This window comes from Anser cygnoides, chromosome 33, assembly GCF_040182565.1.
Source record: "Anser cygnoides isolate HZ-2024a breed goose chromosome 33, Taihu_goose_T2T_genome, whole genome shotgun sequence".
Taxonomy (NCBI): domain Eukaryota; kingdom Metazoa; phylum Chordata; class Aves; order Anseriformes; family Anatidae; genus Anser; species Anser cygnoides.
Genome location: NC_089905.1, coordinates 1,565,448 through 1,585,354, shown reverse-complemented (window position 1 = coordinate 1,585,354; position 19,907 = coordinate 1,565,448). Strand labels below are relative to the sequence as shown.

The 19,907-nt window shown below is 65.5% G+C and overlaps 2 protein-coding genes across 11 annotated transcripts; one reads left to right on the top strand and one right to left on the bottom strand.

Annotated features, from left to right (window-relative positions):
• Positions 1-617: 617 nt before the first annotated feature.
• On the bottom strand, positions 618-14,209 carry IQGAP3 (IQ motif containing GTPase activating protein 3). Its single transcript, XM_066986203.1, has 38 exons — positions 14,050-14,209; positions 13,208-13,295; positions 12,799-12,955; positions 12,272-12,349; positions 11,938-12,014; positions 11,682-11,749; positions 11,393-11,506; positions 11,075-11,253; positions 10,814-10,901; positions 10,424-10,587; positions 10,242-10,329; positions 9,970-10,133; positions 9,684-9,844; positions 9,356-9,480; positions 9,050-9,213; positions 8,845-8,935; positions 8,595-8,762; positions 8,310-8,452; positions 8,065-8,235; positions 7,630-7,713; positions 7,209-7,280; positions 6,661-6,730; positions 6,341-6,549; positions 6,100-6,252; positions 5,829-5,992; positions 5,432-5,656; positions 5,213-5,353; positions 4,762-4,846; positions 4,252-4,484; positions 4,041-4,173; positions 3,377-3,479; positions 2,712-2,856; positions 2,435-2,522; positions 1,981-2,193; positions 1,636-1,802; positions 1,383-1,484; positions 994-1,102; positions 618-866 (listed from the first exon to the last, which is right to left on the bottom strand). Exons 1-38 carry the CDS (start codon positions 14,078-14,080, stop codon positions 753-755), a joined length of 4,929 nt encoding a protein of 1,642 aa, XP_066842304.1. The 5' UTR covers positions 14,081-14,209; the 3' UTR covers positions 618-752.
• A 124-nt stretch (positions 14,210-14,333) lies between these two features.
• On the top strand, positions 14,334-19,888 carry TTC24 (tetratricopeptide repeat domain 24). Of its 10 annotated transcripts, XM_066986205.1 has the most exons (11): positions 14,334-15,382; positions 15,854-16,882; positions 16,962-17,174; positions 17,247-17,375; positions 17,521-17,642; positions 17,755-17,862; positions 18,128-18,198; positions 18,313-18,380; positions 18,808-19,204; positions 19,303-19,443; positions 19,692-19,888. In XM_066986205.1, the coding sequence occupies exons 2-11, from the start codon at positions 15,868-15,870 to the stop codon at positions 19,747-19,749; spliced, it is 2,322 nt and encodes a 773-aa protein (XP_066842306.1). In that variant the 5' UTR covers positions 14,334-15,382; positions 15,854-15,867; the 3' UTR covers positions 19,750-19,888. The 10 variants fall into 10 exon arrangements, 9 of the variants coding, with proteins under 9 accessions (XP_066842306.1, XP_066842311.1, XP_066842312.1 ...); XR_010827115.1 differs by lacking the exons at positions 14,334-15,382; positions 19,692-19,888 and having other exon boundaries at positions 16,078-16,882; positions 18,047-18,198; positions 18,808-18,937; positions 19,086-19,204; positions 19,303-19,440; XM_066986204.1 differs by lacking the exon at positions 14,334-15,382 and having other exon boundaries at positions 16,078-16,882; positions 18,074-18,198.
• Positions 19,889-19,907: the final 19 nt, after the last annotated feature.

The following is a 19,907-nucleotide window of genomic DNA, read 5'->3' as shown; positions in this document are numbered from 1 at the left end:
CAGGAGCTGAAGCAGCAATGGGGACTGCCTCAGGTCCTAAAAAAAGCTCCCAAGGGTGCCTGGGACCAGTACCAGCTCCTTTTCCCCCATCCCTGCGATGGGGCAGGAGCTCCTGGAGAAAGTGCTTTAAGAGCAGCCGTGGCAGTCTTAGAAGGAGCGATCCCACTCCACCCACCTCAGCCAGAGAGCAGGCACTGAAATTCAGCTAAAAGGGAGGAAAAAAAAATCAAAGGAATATCACTTATTGCACTCGGTTTACTAGCGAACAGTGCAGGGGCGTCCGCACAAGCCCTTATCGCCTCTGTGTTATAGGGAGCGTGCAGAGAGGGAGGCGAGTCTCATTCTGACCTTCCCCGTCTTTAAAAATAGTGAAAGAAAAAAAAATTAGAGAACCTTGATGGCATCACTAAAAACGTGCCTAGTGTCCAGAGCTCCGTAGTGTCCTCAAGCAGCCAGCCGTTAGCAACGCGGGAACTAAACAGCCACGACGCCGTTCAGTATCCCCCAAACCTAAATTATTATTTTTTTTTTACAAGCTACGCTGCAAAGCCGCAGCAGCTGCAGCCTCTGCTCTTGCAGGGCTCACGCCTGCTCCCGGGGGACACACAGGTGGGATTTTGGGGTGCCCAAGCCCTCCGTTCCCCCAGGCCGACGCCGTTTGCCACGGGAGCAGAAGCACGCCGCATGCACGCAGAAAAGAGGGGCCCTGGCAGGTTTGCATCGCCCCCAGTGCCCCCTGCCCCCCCCTCCTGTTACTTCTTGAAGAACTTCTTGTTGAGGAGGAAGATGAGCAGGTTGACGTTGACTTTGGCTTTGTCAAACATCTTCATGACGGCTACGCCCTCGTACTGCAGCTGCAGCAGGTCCTGCAGGAGGGGCGGCCGTCACCATGGGCCCCCCGCGTAGGGGAAAATGGGGCAGGGGGAGGCGTCCCCACAGCACGACTGCCCCGTCCCTGGGGCAGGACCCCCCCCCCAGCCCCCAGCTCCCCACCTGGTAGTGCAGCTGGAACCTCTCCATGTCGATCCCCATGAACTTGGCTTTCACCTGGAACCTCCCGGACTCCTCGCAGGGCACGATGTCGAAGATGACGTTCCTGAACCTGGAGGGAAGGGAGGCACCCGCTGCCCAGGGGGGGCTTCGAGGCTCTAACGCAGCCCGAGGCGACCACGGAGCAGGTCACGCATTCGCTGCAGCCCCAAAAGCACGGCTAAGGCCGGATCCACACCCCAAACCCACCTCCAGCTCCGTCCCAGAGATGCCCAGAACAACTCTCCCCATCCCTGGGGTGCCCACGGCTCCGGCGCACCCCTGCCACCTCCCTCCCTGTGCCCGAGCTCTGTGCTGCCACAGCTCTCCCCCCCGGGGGCAGGGGTACGTACTGGCTGACCGGCAGGTCCTCGATCTCCAGCAGCACGCCCTTCTCCAAGAGCCGCGCCGCCGTGTAGCGCAGCGGCTGCAGCTTCTTGCTCTTCCCGCTGGCCCTGGAAGAGAAGGGACCACGCGCTCAGCTCCGGCCACGGGGAAAGTCCCCGTTGCTCATCACAAAATCCAGCTAGGAACGCAAAATGACATATATATTTCAATTATTGGAGTTTTTCCTTGAAAAAAAAAAAAATATATCTATATCCGCACCTGTTACTGGCTGCCAGGTTGTCGAGGCAGGTCCTGATGTACTGGTTGTAGTAATCGATTTGCTCCTCATAAAACAGGGTCTTGGAGTCGAGGCCTTGCAGGGTCTGCCTCAGCTTCAGCAGCTCGCCCTTGCGGTGCTGCCGGTAGCGCCGCTGGTTGCGGATGTCCTGGAGGAAAGCGAAGCCTCTGAAGCTGACAGAGCTCGCGGGGAGCTTTAACGGAGCAGCAGAGCACGGTGGTGGGTGGGCTCAGGAGGCAGCCTCCCCTCTCGGAGCGGTGCTGCACGGATAAAGTCCTCCCATCGCCCCTGAGTGCACCTGAAGGGCCGCCCCAGCCCCAGCCCACCTTGGCCAGCTCGTTAACGAGCTCCTGGTACTGATGAGCAGAGTCCACGAGCCCCAGGCTCTCCAAGCGCCGCAGGTTGCGGACGATCTTGCGCTTCTTCTCCTCCATGGAGAGCTGGCTGTTGGCGGCCAGCGAGCGGTTGCGTTTCAGCTTGTCGGGGGTCTGGGCATCCCGCAGCGCTCGCCTGCGCATCAGGTGCTCGTGGGAGGCTTCCTGGGGACCAGGAGGGGGACGTTTGACGCGAGGGACTGGACTGGGACCCCAGCAGATGGAGCAGACCAGCTCCCAGCCCACGCTTTGACCCCAGCCCCAGGCTCTCCAAAAAAAACGAGCCGGCCACTGCTGGAGCACACGAGCAGGAGCCAAGCCGTCGAGCAAGGCAGGACGGCGTAGTGCTCGCAGCCTGCTTGCCTCTTCCCCATGTGATCGTGATTTTATCTCATGCCCATCCTACCTCGAGGTCCGAAGCCGGTGTCTGCAGGATCTCTGGCAGGGACCCTCCTGGCTGGGACTGGATCACGTCCACCAGCATCTGCTTGGTGCTGGGGACAAGAGAGAGGTCGGGCGCCTGCTCCACACCGCTGTGGCAGCTGTGGGTTATTCAGGTGCCTTCCAAGGGATTTTTTTGCTCCCCTCGAGCCTCCTGCCCCCAGAGACGCCCAGGATCCCGAACGGCCCAGGCTATGGGGTGGCCGTCGCTGTCTGTCTGTCCCCAAGGAGCCCGTGCTCACCTCAGCAGCAAGCTCCTGGCGTCGCTCTCCTCGCTGCTGGCCTCCAACAGTGGCTTGCCGGAGAGGGTGAGGGAGATTTCCATCTTGCTGAGCTGGGCGAGCACGGCCCCGGCGCTGCTCTCCGCTGAGCTGGGAGCGCTCTCCCCTGGGGGGCACAGAGCAGAGCGGGGTCGGGGAGCGGAGCCGGCATCCCCTGCCCAGCGCAGGGTCGTGCCCAGAGCCACCGTGCTAGAGCTTCGTGGGGAGGAAAAAAAAAACACCACAAAGCCAAAAAACAAAAGCACGCATCCCTCCCCTCCGTCCCGTGATGGGTGTGCAGAGCTGCTGCCCTCCCCAGGCCGAAGGACAGCACGTAATTACCGGGAGATTAAACCTCCCCGGCGAGATAAGGCAGGCACCACGCTCTGCCTCCTACCACGGGCACGTCCCTGCTGCTCCGGTCCTGCACAACCCCAGGCTGCCAAACGCCGACGTGGCAGAAACCTCTGCAAAAACTGCTCGGCAAAGCCCCGGCGAGCTGGAGCGGGGGCTTGGCAGGGAGATGGGATCCGCTCGGTGCGCGGGGAAGGCTGTGACCGGCACGAGGCGCTGCCTGCAGCGGCTCCGGGAGATGCTGAAGCTCTCGAGACCCGCTCCGTGCCGACGAGGGGCCGGGCGCTACGTACCGACGAGGGACTGGACGGTGGGAAGCTCATCGAGGTCTTCCAGGAGCTCGTGCAGGGGATCCCCATGGTGCGGGGCGATGGAGTCCTGGTGCTCGAGCAGGAGCTGGGTGGTGCAAGGGAGAAGAGTCGGTGGCAAACGGGCGCGTGAAGAAGCAGGGCTATGATCAAAAACCCCCAGGGAACGATGCGAATGTGGAAGTCCCTTCGCAATCCCCTCTTGTGCGCAAAGTTAGGAGGTTCAGGGGAAGACAAACAGCAAAGAATCCCACAAAATATGGATCTGTTGTTTAAAAAGAAGTCCAGGAGGAGCTGTGCTCGTGCTGGCGTACAGGGGAACGGGACAAACCACAGCAGAAAAAAAGCCCAAAGAGCTGGGGACAGCAGAAATGGGACCACTCGCCCTGCCCGGCGAGATGGGGTGGGATTCAGCCCCACGGCTGGCAGCAAAGAGCTCACGAGTCTCTGCTGGGAATTACGAAGTTACACGGGTGGGATCTGGGACACCAATGCCCCACGCTGGCAGCTGGGGACAACAGGGAGACAACAGGAGTCACCAGGGAACCAGGAGCTTGCCTCGGTACGGCGCCACGCGGATCTCCTGAGCTCCAGCGGCTGCTGAGGCTGTTTTACACCAAACCTATTGCAGGTGGCCTCACGCCCTCACCTTGTGCGTGTCGATGAGCTCCCCAACGGTGATGTAGATGACCGGCTTGGCCACCGCCACCATCTCCGAGTACTCGTCCACGTTGAACCTCTCCTCGGGCTCGGGGACGCGGCAGGCGGCGGCGATGAACCTCCTGCGGGACCGGCGGCGTCGGTGAGCCCCAGGGACACCGCCGCCACCCCCCGCGCCCCGGTGCCGACCCGGAGCCCACCTGAACTTGCCGTGGGTGTCCTCCAGGTAGCGGTTGACCGCGCAGAGGTGGGCGTTCTCCCCATCGAAGACCTTGCGGGCGGCCGCGTGCTGCAGGACTTTGGCGACGGAGCCCAGGCTGCGGCGCTGGTCGGGGTGCAGCGTCGCCCCAGCCGAGATGTCCACGATGTCGAAGCCGTCGGGGGCCACCACCGCTGGGTTCATGAAGCGGTAGTAGAGCAGGTTCCCCACGACCTAGGGCACAGGACAGCCAGGTGTCGGAGACCACGGCAGGAGCTCAGCAGGGAAGGCCGCCTTGTCCCCGCACCGCAGGGTGGGACCCTCCCGGAGGGGACATCAGTGCAGGGAAGAGCCCATGGTTGGCATTTCCTTCGCTGCTCCGGGAAAACGTTCAGACTTCAAGGCATTTTTAAGTCAAGAGGGAAATGGCAACCAACACGTGTGTCTAAACAAGATCCTGGCTCCCCTGGGCACGCAGGTTCCAACCCCACCAAGCAGCACAGGTCCCCACCTTGTCGACCTCCTCCTCCGAGGCTTTGGGGAACTTCTCAGCCAAGGATGTCCTCAGGATTTTGGCCACGTAGCGCATGCCGTAGCTGGAGAGAGGGCAGGGAGAGGTCCGTCAGCACGCATCGTCCCTCAGCTCCTTCTCCTGCCCAGCTGCCAGCCCAAATCTCCCTAAAAGCCCTCATCCTGGGACTCCCTCAAAGCTCAGCTTCTTCCTTGCGGGCACCCAACACCGACAGCAAAGCGCTCAAATCCAGAGGTAAAGAGCACCAACCCAACAGGGCGTTAGTGGAAGAGCAGGAACCGATTATTTTGGGATTTCTCCTTGCTGGCAGCTCAATAATGGGACAAGCAGCCCCCCCCCATGGCCCAAGCTCCCTTCCTAGGACCTTGCTGAAGCTGCCTTCCAGCTGAGAGCCCTGCGGGGCCGTGCCCAGCACCCCTCGGATACATACGGGATTTTGTCTACGGAAGAGGTGATGGCAGAGACGAACTTGTCTGTCGTCGCAAGAAGGTTACGGATGGAAATATCGAGCCGTCTTTGGACCTCGGGGTGGCTGAGAGCTTGCTCAGGGCTGACCTCGTAAGGGAGCTTGCTGCAGGCAGAAGACAAGGTCCCCATCACCGTCCCATCCCCCTGTGGCTGGGTTGAGCTCCCTTACCCTGCTCCTGACCTCTTCTGCCCGCTCTGCGACTCCGTCTGGTTGACCCACGCCTTGTAGATGTCCACGGGGTTGGTGCGGATGCTGAGGGTCTTGTCCTGCAGCACCTCCTGCACCGGGCCGCCCAGGATCTGCCGCAGGGCGTTCTGCCCGCGGGCGTTGCGGTAGAAGCTGACCACCAGCCGGATCACCGTGGCGTTCCCCGTCAAGATGTCGTGGATGTGATCCACCTTGGACCTGGGGAGAGGTGGGAAGGAGAGGAGGAACCGGCTCAGTTGTTCCCCGACACAGGGCTGTGAAGGGAGGCAAGGAGCCAGCAGCTGGAGGGAACCACCACGTCCCTGCTGACGTCTCCAGGCCAGGCTTTTTCTGAGTTTGTCCCCAAATCGGGGCACCCCCAGCCACCCACCTGATCTCCTCCTGCAGCGCCGCCCTGAAGAGCTGGAGCAGCAGGTAAGCCTCCCGGGGGTTGGACGCGTAGTTGTAAAGCGTGAAGATCACCGACTCCATGAACTTGGTGGACTTGTTTTGGGGCATCTGGAAGATCAGCCTGGCCAGGTACCCGGGCTGGGTCTGCAGGGAGGGACGGCGAGCACCCCGCTAAGCCCCAGCGCCACGGAGCGGTGCGGGACCGGGGTCCTCCCGTCGTGCTGGGCACGGCCGAGCGCCGCCAGCCTCACCTGCAGCAGGTAGAAGAGGTGCTGGTAAGCCTCCAGCTTCTGCCGCTTCTCCTTGCTGAGCGACTTGAGCCCCTTCTGCTTGTCTAGGGACATCATCTCCGAGAGCTGCTCCTTGTTCTTCTTGGTCAGCTTCTTGCAGTGGGAAACCACCTCCTGCAACGAGGACAGAGCGGCCGTGGCAAGCTCCGACTTCAGCCCAGCCTCCGCGGGGAGGCCACGGAGCTCGCGCCGCGCTCCCGACCTGCAGCGTGATCCGGTTCTTGACCAGCAGCCCGATCTTGATGTCCATGAGGTCCAGGTCGCTCTCCAGCTGCTGGCTGGCCCGGATCCTCTTCACCACCTCCTCCCGCAGCCGCAGCACCTCGGCCTCCTCCCAAAAGTCCTGCTGGCTCTGCTCCAGCAGGTGGATGAAGCGCCGGACGATGCTCAGCGGCGGGCTCCTGGCGTGGACTGCAGCCGGGCACGGCGCCCCATGAGCGCCGCGGCCCCCAGCGGAGAGGGGCAGGGTCCCCTCCCCGATTAACCGGGGTCGCTTCGGAGGGGAGACGAGCAGGCACTTACCTAGCATCCTGTAATCCCCGCGGGCCTTGTTGGCTCTCACAAAAGCCTGGATTTTAATTACGGCTTTAACCTGCCGAGACAAATGAGGGGTGGGGGATGCAGCCCTGCGGCGAGCCGGGCAGCGCCAGGACCGGGGACCCGCCGGTGCCCGTGGTGGGGGCACCCCAAACCCCACAGGGATCTCAGGACGCTACCCTCGGCCTCATGAGGTGCTGCACGCCAGCAAGCGCTGCATTTCACGTGCCCACGGGCAGCAGGCACCTTCCCCTAACCCTTCTCTCCCCTCTGATGGCGATCTCGAAGCCCCTGCTGGCTTTTGAGTGAACCGGAGCGGTTTTTCTCTCCTCGCTCCCCCCCGGAGCCCGCCAGCCTGGCACGCAGACGCGCCGGGCACTTTTTCTTTCCCCCAGCCCTGCGCGAGGACGCAGCAGCTTCTCCCTCCTCTCCAGCCACCCCACACACACTTGGGGGCTTGGCCACGCGTTCAGGGGCCCCCAGGACCTCACCGCGGCGGTGGGCAGCGCTCTCAGCCCCCAGCCCTCACTCACGTTCCTCCTGAAGTAGCGCAGCCTCTCCTGGTACCTTTTCCGAGCCTGCCACATCCTCACGCCCGCCTGGATCTGAGAGAGACGTCGATTCGACCCCGCGGGGACTTGCGTGGGCAGAGCAAGGCCAAGCAGGGGGGGGGAAAGGGGAGGGAAAGCTCTGCTCTTGCGAGCCACGATGCCTCTAACGCGAGCTGGCAACAAGCGCCTGCTGTTTGTGCACAGCGCCTGGGGCAGGACCCGCAGCACTGCAGCCAAAAGCCAGGTTTGCCACGCCGCATCCTCCCCGTCCCCACGCGCTGCCCGGCCACCCTGGGGCTCAGCTCTGCTCCCCCTCAGTGCCTTTTTTTTACCGGGCAGGGAGGGAAACGCCGGCGGGTGGGGATGCGAGAGTGGGAGCAGAGGGCAAAGAAGGGTGGCTGACCTTGACCGCAGCATCCGCGTGGGCTCGCAGGTAGCGCAGGCGCTCCAGGTAAGCTCTGCGCTGCTTCTGCCCCCTCCACCAAGCCTGGAGAGAGAAGAGAACTGCTACCGACCCGCGCGAGGCCACTGCGACGTCCGGCTGGTGCCCTGGAGAACGCACGAGACAACGCAACCACAACACCCAGCACAGAACAGACGAAACCAGAGCCCCGAGCGACTGCGGGGAGAAAAACGAGCCGTGCGCTCCCCTTATCAGCGCTTCACAGCCCCCGAGGCGAGCCTTGGCTGCTGAACGCACGGAGCAGCAGGTGCCCGGTGCTCCACGCACCATGGACTCGCTCCAGGCACCCCAAACCCCCCCGGGGAAATGCAGCAAGCGGCGCCAGCCGCTCGCATCCCCTGCTCGCAGCAGTGGGACGGATCCCGACTGCCTCACCTGGATGCGGAGGGCGGCCGGCTGCTCCTCCCGCAGGACGCGCCAGCGCGCCGCGAGCTGCTGGCGGACGAGGAAGCCTCGCAGCCGAGCCTGCAGCCTCACCACGAAGGGGACGTGGGACGCCCACAGGCGCTCGCGGTCGTGCGCTGCGGTCACTTGGGTGATGACCGACTGCAGGGACACAAGGCACCGGGTCACAACCCGACAGCGCTGCCAGCACCTGCCCGTCCCCGTGCCCCCCGGACCTGGATCTCCTCCCGGCTCAGGTGCGTGGTGCAGAGCTCGCCGTCGCGCGGCCGCTCCCAGCTGCCCTCGAAGGTCTGCAGGCTCAGGAAGTACTCAGCACCATCCTGCAGCCTGTGCTGCACCCAGCGAGGCTTCGTGTTCCCTGCACACCGATGGAGAGATGCTGGGGGCCCCCGCTGGGCTCCTGGGGCAGGGAAGCACCCCAGGACGCCGTCCCCCCCGGGGCAGGGAAGCACCCCAGGACCCCGTCCCCCCCGTGAGGGTTTTGCTTCCCCGGGCTCTACCTGCTTGCCTCTTGGTGGCCGCCAGCGCCGCCAGCTGCTCCTGGTACGCCGCGGCACAGGCATCCACCACGCCACGCAGCGCCACATCGGGGTTGCGCAGCACCCGCAGCGTCTGCGCCGCCTTCCCTTCCTTGATGGCCTGGTTGATGGCGGCGGTGCCCAGAGCCACTGCGGGAGCAAAGGGGGGGGGCTGACGGCGGCCCCTTCCCACCCAGCAGCGCCCCGCTCCCGCGGCACAGGCAGCACTCACTGCGCCTCGCTGCCGCCGCGTCCTCGTTGGCCCCGCAGACCCCGCGCTGGATCTCCTCCCACCAGAGGACGGCTCTGTCGTCCTTGGTGGCCTGTGGGGTGGAGAGACGGGGGTCTAGCAAGCTGGGGAGCCCCCACCCAAGTGGTTTTACGCCACGTCGCCCTCTGGGTGCCTCCTCCTTGGTGCCCCGCGGCTCCCACCCCACCTGGGCTTTCAGCGCCCGCGCCCGGGCGAGGACATCGTGGTAGCGCCGAGCGGCGGACACGGTGACACCGGGCAGGGCGGCCGCGGGCAGCAGCAACGCCGCCAGCGTCTTCTGGGGGTCCGCCTGCAGCAGCGCCTCGTTGATCAGCCGGACGGCGAGGATTCCTGCAAGGAAGGGGGGACACGCGGCTCAGCCCCCCGGCGCCCCAGGGGTGCACGAGGTTTTCCGGCGTCTCTCCCCACGCCGGCTCTCTTGGGGATTTGCAGAAGCATCTGCTCAAGCACGCGCCACGCGGGCACGACTCACTGTCGTTCTCGTCTTGCACCGCTGAATTGGTGGCGTTCACGCAGTCCTGAACGTCGTTCCAGGTCAGGAACTCCGCTCCTGCTTTCCTAAATTGGCCTTTCAGCTGCAGTAAGTCGTCGAAATACCTGCAGGAGGGACACGGGGCAATAGCTTAGAGCATTTTAAGCAGGGAAGCCTTCTGCCAGAACCAGCTGCCTTGCTTCCCCGGTGGGGTAAGGGAGGCACAGAGCGAGGCAGCTGGTGGAAGAAGCCCCAGCGCCGCCAGGATCCCTGGCTGTCCCCTCCCAGGGGATCTCCCCAGACCATCACGCCAGCGCCATCTCCTTACCTCTGCGCGTTTCCATCCTCCACGTCCGACAGCCCCAGGGCAGGGCTGCCCAGGCTGCTCCAGAGCCCGTCGGGGTCCCCAGCGTCCAGGGCTCGGTTCACCAGCGCCACGGCTGAAAGCATCTCCACGGCCACAAACAGCTCCTCCTGCACCAGCTCGCCCTGCGCGGGGCAGGCGGAGATGCTGAGCCCCTGCACGGCCCCGCCGCTCCCCTTCACCCCATCCCGCAGCCCCCACAATCGTGCAGGAAGCGCCGAGATTCCCCGCTGGGAAGCGGAGCCCCCACCCTTGGGTGCTGGCGCTGCAGCAGGGCCAGCTGGTGCTGGTACAGGGGGGCAGCGAGCGGGTGCACGGCGGGCAGCTGCGCCGCCGGCTCCATCAGCGCCTCCAGCGTTCGGTCCGGCGTCCCGCGGCGGATGGCAGCGTTGATTCGGCTCACGGCCTGCAGCACTGCGGGAGACGCCAGGGGACGGGGCTGCAGGACGCGGCCGTGCCCCCATAGCCCCGCGGAACTCGGCCAGGGATGAGCCGAAGGCGCCGTGCACCGCGGCCACTCACTGGCTCGCTCCTCCTCGCCCTTCTCGTTCGCCGCCGCGATGCCCGCGGCCACCTCCTCCTGCTCCAGCAGCTCCACGTAGCCCAGCTCCTGCAGGAGGCAGGAAAAGGGGGAGGCATCTACAAGTGCCCCAGGTCCTGCTTGGCCCCGGCTACCCACGGCCACGAGGTGCAACCCCAACTACCAGGGCCTTCTGCTGCCGGTCCGCGCCGAGCTGCTCCAGGTAGCGGTCGAGGTTGTCCCGCCGGAGGTGGCGCAGGGCGAGGACGGGGTCCTGCAGCGCACGGTACAGCGCCGGTGCGTCCTGTCTCTCCAGGGCATCGTCCACGTCCTCCAGAGCTCCTTGCACTAGGAGAGAGGCCGGGTCACACCTCCGGGATTGAAGCAAGCCGTGGCTGAGACCACCAGCCTCACCAAACCCCACTGATTTCTCCTCGGAAACGCGCACCCAGCCCCGCTCCCTGCCAGCTCTGAGCACCCAGCTCCTGTCTGCGCGCCCAGCGCCCCCAGCCAGGCTCTCCTGGAGCACCGGGACAGCACCCTGGGGCCCCCCCAGCAGGAACGCCACGCTCACCGTTCGCCTTGTTGATGTTCCCCTGTATCTCAGCCTGCGTCAGGCAGCGGTCGTAGATGTCCTCGCCCTCCGGAATCGCCCGCAGATGCTGCAGATGGGGTGCCCCCCCTGAGCTTTCCGCCCTGCCGAGCTCTGGGCTCATTTCCCAACCCAACCCCCTCAACCAGCCCCAAAAGAGAAACCCTTCCCCATCGCTTTTTACCCCCAGATTCCAACCAGGCGGCTCCTGCCCCCCTCGCAGGCCCTCGGCGCCGTCCTCACCCTGTTCCTGGCGTTGCTGCCCTTCTCCCTCTTGGCCCGGTGCAGCACCTCCTGGTAGGCGCCCGCCAGCCCCGGGCGCAGGTCGAGCAGCATCGCGCTGGGGTTGAGGAGCGCCTCCATCGTCTGCGCCGCCACCCCCTGCTCCACCGCCTCGTTGATGGCCAGCACGGCGGCGTGGACTGGGGACGGGGTGGGATGGGGAAGCGTGAGGCCGTGGCGTCCCTTACGGCGCCAGGGGTTTTGGCACCAGCTGGGCTGGCTGCTGGCGGAGACGGCAGCGGGCTGACGCGCTGCACCGCTCCCCCGGGACCCCCTCACCTGCCGCTTCGTCCACCGAGAGCTCGTCGGCCAAAATGCCCCCGATCTTGCTGAAGGCAGGCAGCTGCAGGCCGTACTTGTCCAGCTCCCGCTGCATGTTGTTGATCTCCTCCTCTGGAGCCGAGCAGAGGGGTCACCGCCCGGCCCCGCACCGCAGCAGAGCTCCTCCGGCGAGCCCGAGGGGCGCAGCAAACCCCCAGCGGCACCGAGCAGCTTTGGGAAAGCTCCCGACAGCTCTTTATTCCCTCCTCCCTTCCCCCAGGGGGACCTGAGGGCAGCAGTCCCGTACCTGTGAAGTCCACCTTCCCGTACAAGTCCTGGATCTGCGGAGCCAGCCCCAGCTTGAAGAGGTACAAGCTGGAAGACGAAGCAGACGCACGCCGTGACCGCTGGGTCTCACCTCTCCCTCCCCGCTCCAGGTCCTTTGGGTACCAGGACGGGAAGAGGGGAGCGCGGCAGCCCCGGTGCCACCACGACGCCCGCGGCCACCTCCCCGGGCGATCCCAGGGACGTTTCAGGAACAAACGCGGCGGTTTCGGACCCACCTGAGCGCGTGGATGCAGTAGACCACCCGCGGCATGTTCTTCTTGTCGTAGATGTCGGTGGTCTCCGGGTGGAAGAGCTGCCAGCACGGCGAGGTGGCCGTGAGTGCCACCAAACGCCACCGCGCCCCTCCGAAAAGCAGCCAACGGCACCGGCGGCGAGCCAACCCCCGGAGAAAACGGTGCCGAAGGTGGGAGGGAGAGAGACGAAGCCCCCCCTCCGGGCACCGGCGTTTCCCCCCCGATGCCACGCAGCCCCCCCCCCTCCACCACCATCACCTCCAGCGGGGGTTTTCGCAGGGGGGCGGCGCGCCCCCCGGCCCCGGGGACGCCTTACCGAGGGCAGGCCCACGCGGCTCATGGCGTCGCGCCAGTGGTTGATGTTGTCCGTGTGCCGAAAGTGGAGGCCGCTCGCCTGGGGGGGGGGTGTGAAATCAGGCTGGGCTGAAGCTCCGGGGTTCCCCCTCCCCAGTCTCCCCCAAACCCCAAAGTTAGGCACAAAAAAAAGGCAAAATCTCCCCCCGGCACAAGGCAGCTCGGAGCCCCCGCTAGGCCAAAACACCCCGAGGCCGCTGCAATCAGCCCCTTCCCCCCAATTTTCGGAGCCCCATCAGCTGGGGGCTTTGCACCCCCCCCCCCCCAGGGAAGCCCCACAGCCACCAAAGCCAGGAGAACCCCCCCCCATCAGCTGCCGGAGCAACACATTTGCTTTTTGCTGATTTTTTTTTTTAATGCTGAGTGAGAAGCCCTTTTTTGCGTGCAGACATTGCCCGGATGCCTCAAAACTTGTGTTGTTTTTTTTTTTGGGGGGGGGGTGGAGGCCCTGAGGAACGTGGTCCCCCCCACCCCGTGCCGCGGACTTGCCTTGTACCGCGTCTGCTCGCGGTCATAAATCTTCTTGGCAGGGACCACGTCGGGGGCGAAGCAGTGGCCCAGCTTGGCCAGCAGGACCCCGTTGCGCAGGCTCTCCTCCAGCTCCGTGGGGGGGGGCAGCTCCTCGCCCAGGCAGGCCTCCATCCAGCTGGGAGGGGGGGGAGAAAAGGGGGGGGGGTCACGGACCCCAAAACGCCACCCCAAACGGGAAGGGTGCGCCCAAAGGGGACGCGTCCCCCTCCCTCCGTGCTTACGGGGCCGCTTCGCGAGGGGCTCGGCTGCCCCGTAACGGGGGAAGGGGGATGCCCACCCCACGGGGCTTCTTCCCGTTCCCCCCCCCCCCAAGAAAAAAAATATTTGGGGTCTATTTTGAAGCGGGGGGGGTGGGCTCCGGCCTCACCGCTTGGCTTCCTCCAGGCGGCACAGGTACTGGTAGGCCACGTTCTGCCGCCGCCGCTCGTCCATCTCGTCCGCCGTGAGGCGCTCATCTGGGGGGGCACAGGGACCCCCGTCACCCCCCCACGCTCGGGGGGGGTTTGGGGTGCCCATAACCCCCCCCTCGGAGGAAGGTCGCCGAAGGAAAGCTGGGCTTTCGGCACTTTTTGGGGTCGGGAGGGAGGCTTCCAGTTCCCCCCTTTCCCAAATGGGAGCTGGGGGGGTCCCACAGCTGGGGGAGGTTTTTTGGGGGGGGGGCTGGAAATAGGCAGGGGACCCCAAAAGTGCTGGGGGCAACAGCAGCACGCCCCAGCCCCAAAAACACAACCCCCCCAGCCCCAAACGTCAAACACACACACAACCCCAAAAACAGCCCCCTGGTCCCAAAACCACCCCCCCGGTCCCAAAACCACCCCCCGGTCCCAAAAACCCCCACACGCAGCCCCAAAAACACCCCCCCAGTCCCAAAAACACATCCTCTCGTCCCAAAAACACGCACACCCTCGGTCCCAAAAACACGCCACCCCGGTCCCAAAAAAAACCACACACCCCCGGCCCCCAAAACACCCCCACCCCCAAAACCGCCCCCTCCGGCCCCCAAAAATCAACCCCCCAGCCCCAAAATCACACACCCCGCCCCTAAATAACCCCCCCCCCAGCCCCAAAATCAACCCCTCCGGCCCCCAATAACCCCCCTCCCAGCCACAAACAACCGCCCCCCGGACCCCAAACCCCCACCCCGGCCCTGCCGCCCCCTCCTCGCCCCCTGCACCCCCCCCCCGCTCCGTTGCCCCCCTCCCCGCTCACTCCGGAGCGACTCCGGCCCCGCTCCCTCCATGGTGCAGCCGCGGCCCCGCCCGCGATTCGAATCTCCCGCCGCAGGGCGGTCACGTGGGGCCGCGCGGGGGCTGTCGGGACTTGTAGTTCTCGGCGCGGGGCTGAGGCCTGCTGTGCCACTGGCCCCAAGTGGCCGCTGGTGTCACCCGTCACGGGTGGCTGGTTGTGTCACCCGCCACAAGTGGGTGGTTGTGTCACCCGTCACGGGTGGCTGGTTATGCCATCCGTCGTGGGTGTCCGGTTGTGCCCCCTGTCACAAATAGATGGCTCTGTCACCCATCACAGGCGTCCGGTTGTGCCACCCGTCACGAGTCGCCAGTTGTGTCACCTGTCGGGGGTGGCCGGTTGTGCCACCCGTCACAAGGGCCTGGTTGTGCCACCCGTCACAAGTGGCCGGTTGTGTCGCCTGTCACGGGTGGCCGGTCGTGCCACCAGGCGGCCGGTCGCGCCCCCTGTCACAAGCAGACGATTGTGTCACCCATCCCAAGCGTCCAGTTGTGCCACCCACCACAGGTGGCCACTTGTGTCACCCGTCACAAGCAGCCGGCTGTGCCACCCGTTACGGCCACTTGTGTCACCCATCACAGGTGGCCGGTCGTGCCACCCACCACAAGCAGCTGGTTGTGTCACCCGTCGCAAGTGGGCACTATTGTCGCCCGTCACGGGTGGCTGGTTGTGTCACCCATCACAAGTGGATGGTTATGCCAACTTTCGTAGGTGTCCAGTCGTGTCCCCTGTCCCAAATAGATGGCTCTGTCACCCATCACAGGCGTCTGGTTGTGCCACCCGTCACGAGTCGCCACTTGTGTCACCTGTCGGGGGTGGCCGGTTGTGCCACCCGTCACAAGTGGTTGTGCCACCCGTCACAAGCGGCCGGTTGTGTCGCCTGTCACGGGTGGCCGGTCGTGCCCCCAGGCGGCCGGTCGCGCCCCCCTGTCACAAGCAGACGATTGTGTCACCCATCCCAAGCGTCCAGTTGTGCCACCCACCACAGGTGGCCGCTTGGGCCACCCGCCACAGCCGCCACGCGCCCGCAGGCCCCCGTTACCATGGCACGGCACGGCCCCATGGTGGCGGAGCTGAAACCGGAGCCTGCGGGGCCATTGCGGCAGCGAGCCCTCCCCGCGGAGCCCTGGCCTCGGCCCCGCGTTCCTGCCGCTCCCCGGGCACCCAAGGGCCGCCGGTGGCCGTCACCAGCCGGCTGCGAGGCCAGGTGGCACTCGGGGACACCTCAGAAAGCCTCATCCTCCGCCCAGGGAGCCGTGCTTCGCTCCCTGCCCGCTCGGAACCTAAAACGACAACAGTAAGTGCAGCCGGGCGGCACGCGGTCCTCAAAGAAAACCCCAAATAAAAGCCTTCCCCGCCGCGCCTCCCCTCTGCCCGCGCACGCGATGAGCAGAGAAGCCGGGCTGGGGTCCCCCGTGGGAAGGTTTTTCCTCCTGTTTTTGCAGCAAACGGGCTACAAACCTGAGTGGTAATGATAATGAGTGATAATAAGAATAATAATGGTAATGATGATAATAATGGTGGTGAGGAGGAGGGTGGTGGTAATAAAAAAAATAAGAGTAGTAATAATAATAGTAATAGTGATTATAATGATATAATGATATAATAATAATGATGATACTAATGGTAATAGTAAAATAATAATAATAATAATAATAATAATAATAATAATAATAATAATAACAACAACAATAGAATCTGCTTGTGTTGAGGAGTGCCAGGACTCTGGCTGTGCTGTGCCAGGCTGCTCGGTGCTTCTTTCTTGCAGGTGTGTCACTGCCCATGGCTGCAGAACTGAGAGCACAGCCCACAGCCCCCGTGGACCCCACAGCCCCCGCGGACCCCACAGCCCCCACAGACCCCACAGCCCCCGCGGACCCCACAGCCCCCGCAGACCCCACAGCCCCCATGGACCCCACAGCCCCCGCGGACCCCACAGCCCCCACAGCCCCCACAGGCCCCACAGACCCCACAGCCCCCACAGCCCCCACAGGCCCCACAGACCCCATGGACCCCACAGACCCCACGGACCCCACAGCCCCCACGGACCCCACAGCCCCCATGGACCCCACAGCCCCCATGGACCCCACAGCCCCCACAGACCCCGCAGTCCCCGTGGACCCCACGGCCAGGAGGAGGAAGAGTCGGAAGAAAGGGAAGGAGAAGCTCGCGGTGGTGGAGGAAGCTGAGGAAGGGGGGAACGGTGCCGCGGGGCGAGCGGCCGAGATCGAGGGGTTGACGCAAGCCGGGCACCGGGCGCTGGGGCTGCGAGACGTGCGGGGGGCCCTGGCGTGCTTCAGGAAGGCGTTCCTGCTCTCGCTGGGCACCGCGAGCCCCCGGCTCCGCAGGGTTTGCGCCTTCAACCTGGGGGCTGCCTACGTGGAGGCTGGGAAGCCCAGAAAGGGCCTAAAATTCCTCCTCGAGTCCCAGCCCGCAGAGGGTGAACCCCTCGGGGGGCTTTATTTCAACATCGGGGCGGCTGACGAGGGGCTCAGGGACTTCCCAAAGGCTCTGGAGTATTTTGGCAAAGCGGCCGGGCCGTGCCGCGCCGGCAGCCAGGCGGTGGAGATGGGCTGCTGCTACCTGGGGATGCGGGAGCCAGCACGAGCCGCCCGGTGCTTCTTGGAGGCCGCGCGCAGCTACGCGGTGGCCGAGAGCCCCGAGGCCGCCGCGGTGGCTCTGAGCAGGGCGAGCGGCTCCATGCTGCAGAGCCGGCGGTTCGGGGCGGCAGAAATCGCACGGATCCTCACCTGGTGTCGCTCGCTCTGCGACAGCATCGCCGACCCGGCCCTGCGAGGTAACGCCGCGCCAGCCCCTTCGCTCCCGGCGCTTGGGAAGCGCCGATCCCCACCCGGCTTCTCCTCTGCGTCCCGCAGGGAAGCTCTACAACGAGGTCGGCCTCGGCTTCTCCCAGCTCCACGTCTTCTCCCTGGCCAGCGAGAGCTTCGAGCGAGCCCTCGCCCTGTGCCAGGGCACGCTGGGGCGGCGAGGGGAGGCTGCACTGCTGCAGAACCTGGGCGCTGCCCGCAACGCGCTGCGCAGCTTCGGCACGGCCCTGGGCTTGCACCGGCGAGCGGCGGTGCTGCACGGTAGCTCGCGCCGGCGTCTCTCGTGATCCCCTCTTCTGGCTCCGAAATGTGACCCCCTCGCTCGCTTCGCAGGTGCCGTGGGGAACCGGAGGGCCCAAGGGCAGTGCTTCGGAAACCTGGCGTACGCCTTCAGCCAGCTCGGGAACCACGAGGCTGCCGCAGAGAATTACCTCCACGCCCTGCAAGCCTTCCGGGATTCGGGTAAGGGGACACAAATCCCGGTCACGACGGCCCCGTCTGCCTTGCCGGGGTCTCCGCAGCTCCCAGCCAAGGGTCCGAAGGGGATCAGCGACGCTCCCTCCCCTGCGCCGTGCCGGCCAGCACCGCCGTCCCCTTCACCTCGCAGGGGACGTGCAGGGGCAGTGGCAAGCATGCGAGGGGCTGGGAGCCGCCCGCTTCCACCTGGGGAACCCCCAGAAAGCCGTCAGGCACTACCAGGAGGCCCTGACTCTGCTGTCCCACTGCCCGGTAAGGGAAACCCCAGGGCCAGACCCTCCGGTGCGTGGTGAGCGCCAGCCCCAGCGCAGGGACAGACTCGCCTGGGGGACAGACTCACCTGGGGGGGCTTTCTCCTCCGCAGGGCACCCCCAGGGCGGCCGGCGAGCGGATCGTCAGCCAGCTCACCCGCGCCCTCCAGCACCAGCTCTGCCTCCACCGCCACCCCTCACGTTGGGGTGCCCCGGTGCCGGTGAGCAGCACCCCGGGGCTGTTTGGGTGCTGGGAGCCAGATGGGGCCTGACCCCAGCTCAGGGTTGCAGAAATGGGGCCGGGGATGGTTGCTCAGGGGTGGGGATGCCAGCAAAGCTCTGCACCGGAGGCGTGCGTTTTCTGCCGTCTCCCCGAGGCGTGCAGCTGCTCGCCTCTCCTGACAGAGCCCTGCTTTGGGGTTTGGCGGACAGGGACACGTGCGTGTGGCCCCCGGGCCACCCGTCCTCCCTGCCGGTGCCCCGCAGGACCTCAGCCCGCTGCAGTTTTGCTCCGTGCTGCCCCGTGCCAGTGGGACACGGCTCCGGGGAAGCGAGGTGTGAGTAGGAAAGCTCCGGCCACGCCGGCAGAGCCCGGTGTCCTGCCCCCCGCTCCTCCATGGCTGAGTTCCCAGCAGCAGCCATGAGATAAATCTTCCTTCCCTCGACCCCAGGTCCTTCAGGGAGAAAGTTGGGGACGAGCCACACCAGCCTGCGCTGGGAGCACAGCCTGGGATTCCAGGTAAGAGGGTGCAGAGTGTGCGCCTGGGGTGGAGCCCACGTGCCCTGGGTGCTGCAGAGGGAAACGCTGTGTTTGCCCCCACACTGGCCACAGTCTTGGGAAGAGAGATTTTCAGAAAGTCAGACTTCCAGAAATCGGGATCAGCATTTTTTCCCTGACTTGCAATAAAAAAACCAGAGGGGCACGTCGCCTGGTGCTGGGCAGAGGAGTGGGGAGGCAGCAGCGGGGAGAGGAGCAAAGTAAAAAAAAAAAAAAAACCCTCCCGGAACAATTATCCGAGCAGCGAGGGGAGAACCGAACCCCATCCTCTTGCCAACTACGACCCAGCTGACATCTGAGCCACGCGGTGGCTTTCAGCCAGAGGCGAGGCTTCGGCACGGCTCGTGCCGGCCTCCTGCCTGTTCGCCCTTCCTCCCCGGTGGCACAGGAGCAGCAGCCCCGGCCCGCGACCCCGCAGCGGAGCCCCAGGCCCCTCGCCGGCACCCGGCCAGCTCCGAGGAGGATGAGGATGGCCCCAGCACACCTCCGGGGCGTCGCAGCCAGCCCCACGTTAACGGGTGGGTGAGAGGCACGGCTCCCTGCACCAAACCGCTGCCTTTTAGCCCTTGCAGCAGCAGCAGAAGCAACGCAGCGAGCGGCATCACTCCGGGGCCTGCTGCAGGCTCCGGGATGAAGGCGAACATCCACGGCGGTGCTGGATTTCAGCCGAAGCTTGCGCAGGGACAGGACGTAGGGACTGCGGCGACGGCTGGCCAAAACACTTCTGGCTGGCATCACACGTTGGATTTTAGAGGCCGCGTAGCAGAGGGAGCGTGGGCGCGGGGGTAATTCAGGCTGGGACGTGGGGACGGGTTGGTGGCAACGGGATCGGGCAGCGTTTGCCCCACAGCGCTCCCCATTTTGCTCTGTGCTTTGCTCCCAGGCACCCGAACAGCACCCGTCCGCGGCCGGGAGGTGCGTGCCGAAGCAAAACCCGAGCCCCCGTGCCCCCAGCCGCTGTCCCCACGCCGCGTCTCACAGGGCACGGCGAGCACCAACCGCGGGGGCCGCGCTCCCCGGAGCGGTAGGTGCTGTGCGGGGCCGCGGGCTGGGGTTTTCGGGCGGTATTTGGGCACCGCAGCTCCTTGCAACGCCCACGTCCCCCCCCCTCCCCAAAACCACTCGCGGCACCCAGGCGCTGAGGTCCGGCACCGGGGAACCCACCCCAAACCCTGGCCCCGCGGGCGGGGCGGCGGGTCCGCGGTGGGTGCCGGCAGCCCTACGAAACCCCCCGGTGGCCCCCACCCTGCACCCCCGCCCTGTGCCTCGCAGGATTTGGGGACCGGGCCGGGGCAGCGGGATGCCGTCCCGCATCTGCAGCCTCCTATGACGGCGGCGGGACGGCAGGAGGGCGGCGGGGAGCCCCCCCGGGGCCACAAGCGGCCCCTTCCACCGGCACGGCCACAGCAGGAGCCGACCTCGGCTGCGCACCCTCCGGACCCTCGGCCCTCCACCGTTTTGCTGGAAACCCCCCCAAAAATAAAGCAA

What these genes read in the sequence shown, in the direction of transcription:
- IQGAP3 (XM_066986203.1), bottom strand. Translation starts at nt 14,080, where the DNA reads ATGGAGGGAGCGGGGCCGGAGTCGCTCCGGA. An exon ending in ACCGGCAGCAGAAGGCCCTG is followed by an intron (nt 10,330 to 10,423) that starts GTAGTTGGGGTT and finishes TGCCTCCTGCAG; the next exon opens with GAGCTGGGCTACGTGGAGCT. An exon ending in GGCCACCAAGAGGCAAGCAG is followed by an intron (nt 8,453 to 8,594) that starts GTAGAGCCCGGG and finishes ATCGGTGTGCAG; the next exon opens with GGAACACGAAGCCTCGCTGG.
- TTC24 (XM_066986205.1), top strand. Translation starts at nt 15,868, where the DNA reads ATGGCTGCAGAACTGAGAGCACAGCCCACAGCCCCCGTGGACCCCACA. An exon ending in CGGCTCCGGGGAAGCGAGGT is followed by an intron (nt 18,199 to 18,312) that starts GTGAGTAGGAAA and finishes CCTCGACCCCAG; the next exon opens with GTCCTTCAGGGAGAAAGTTG. An exon ending in AGCACAGCCTGGGATTCCAG is followed by an intron (nt 18,381 to 18,807) that starts GTAAGAGGGTGC and finishes CCGGTGGCACAG; the next exon opens with GAGCAGCAGCCCCGGCCCGC.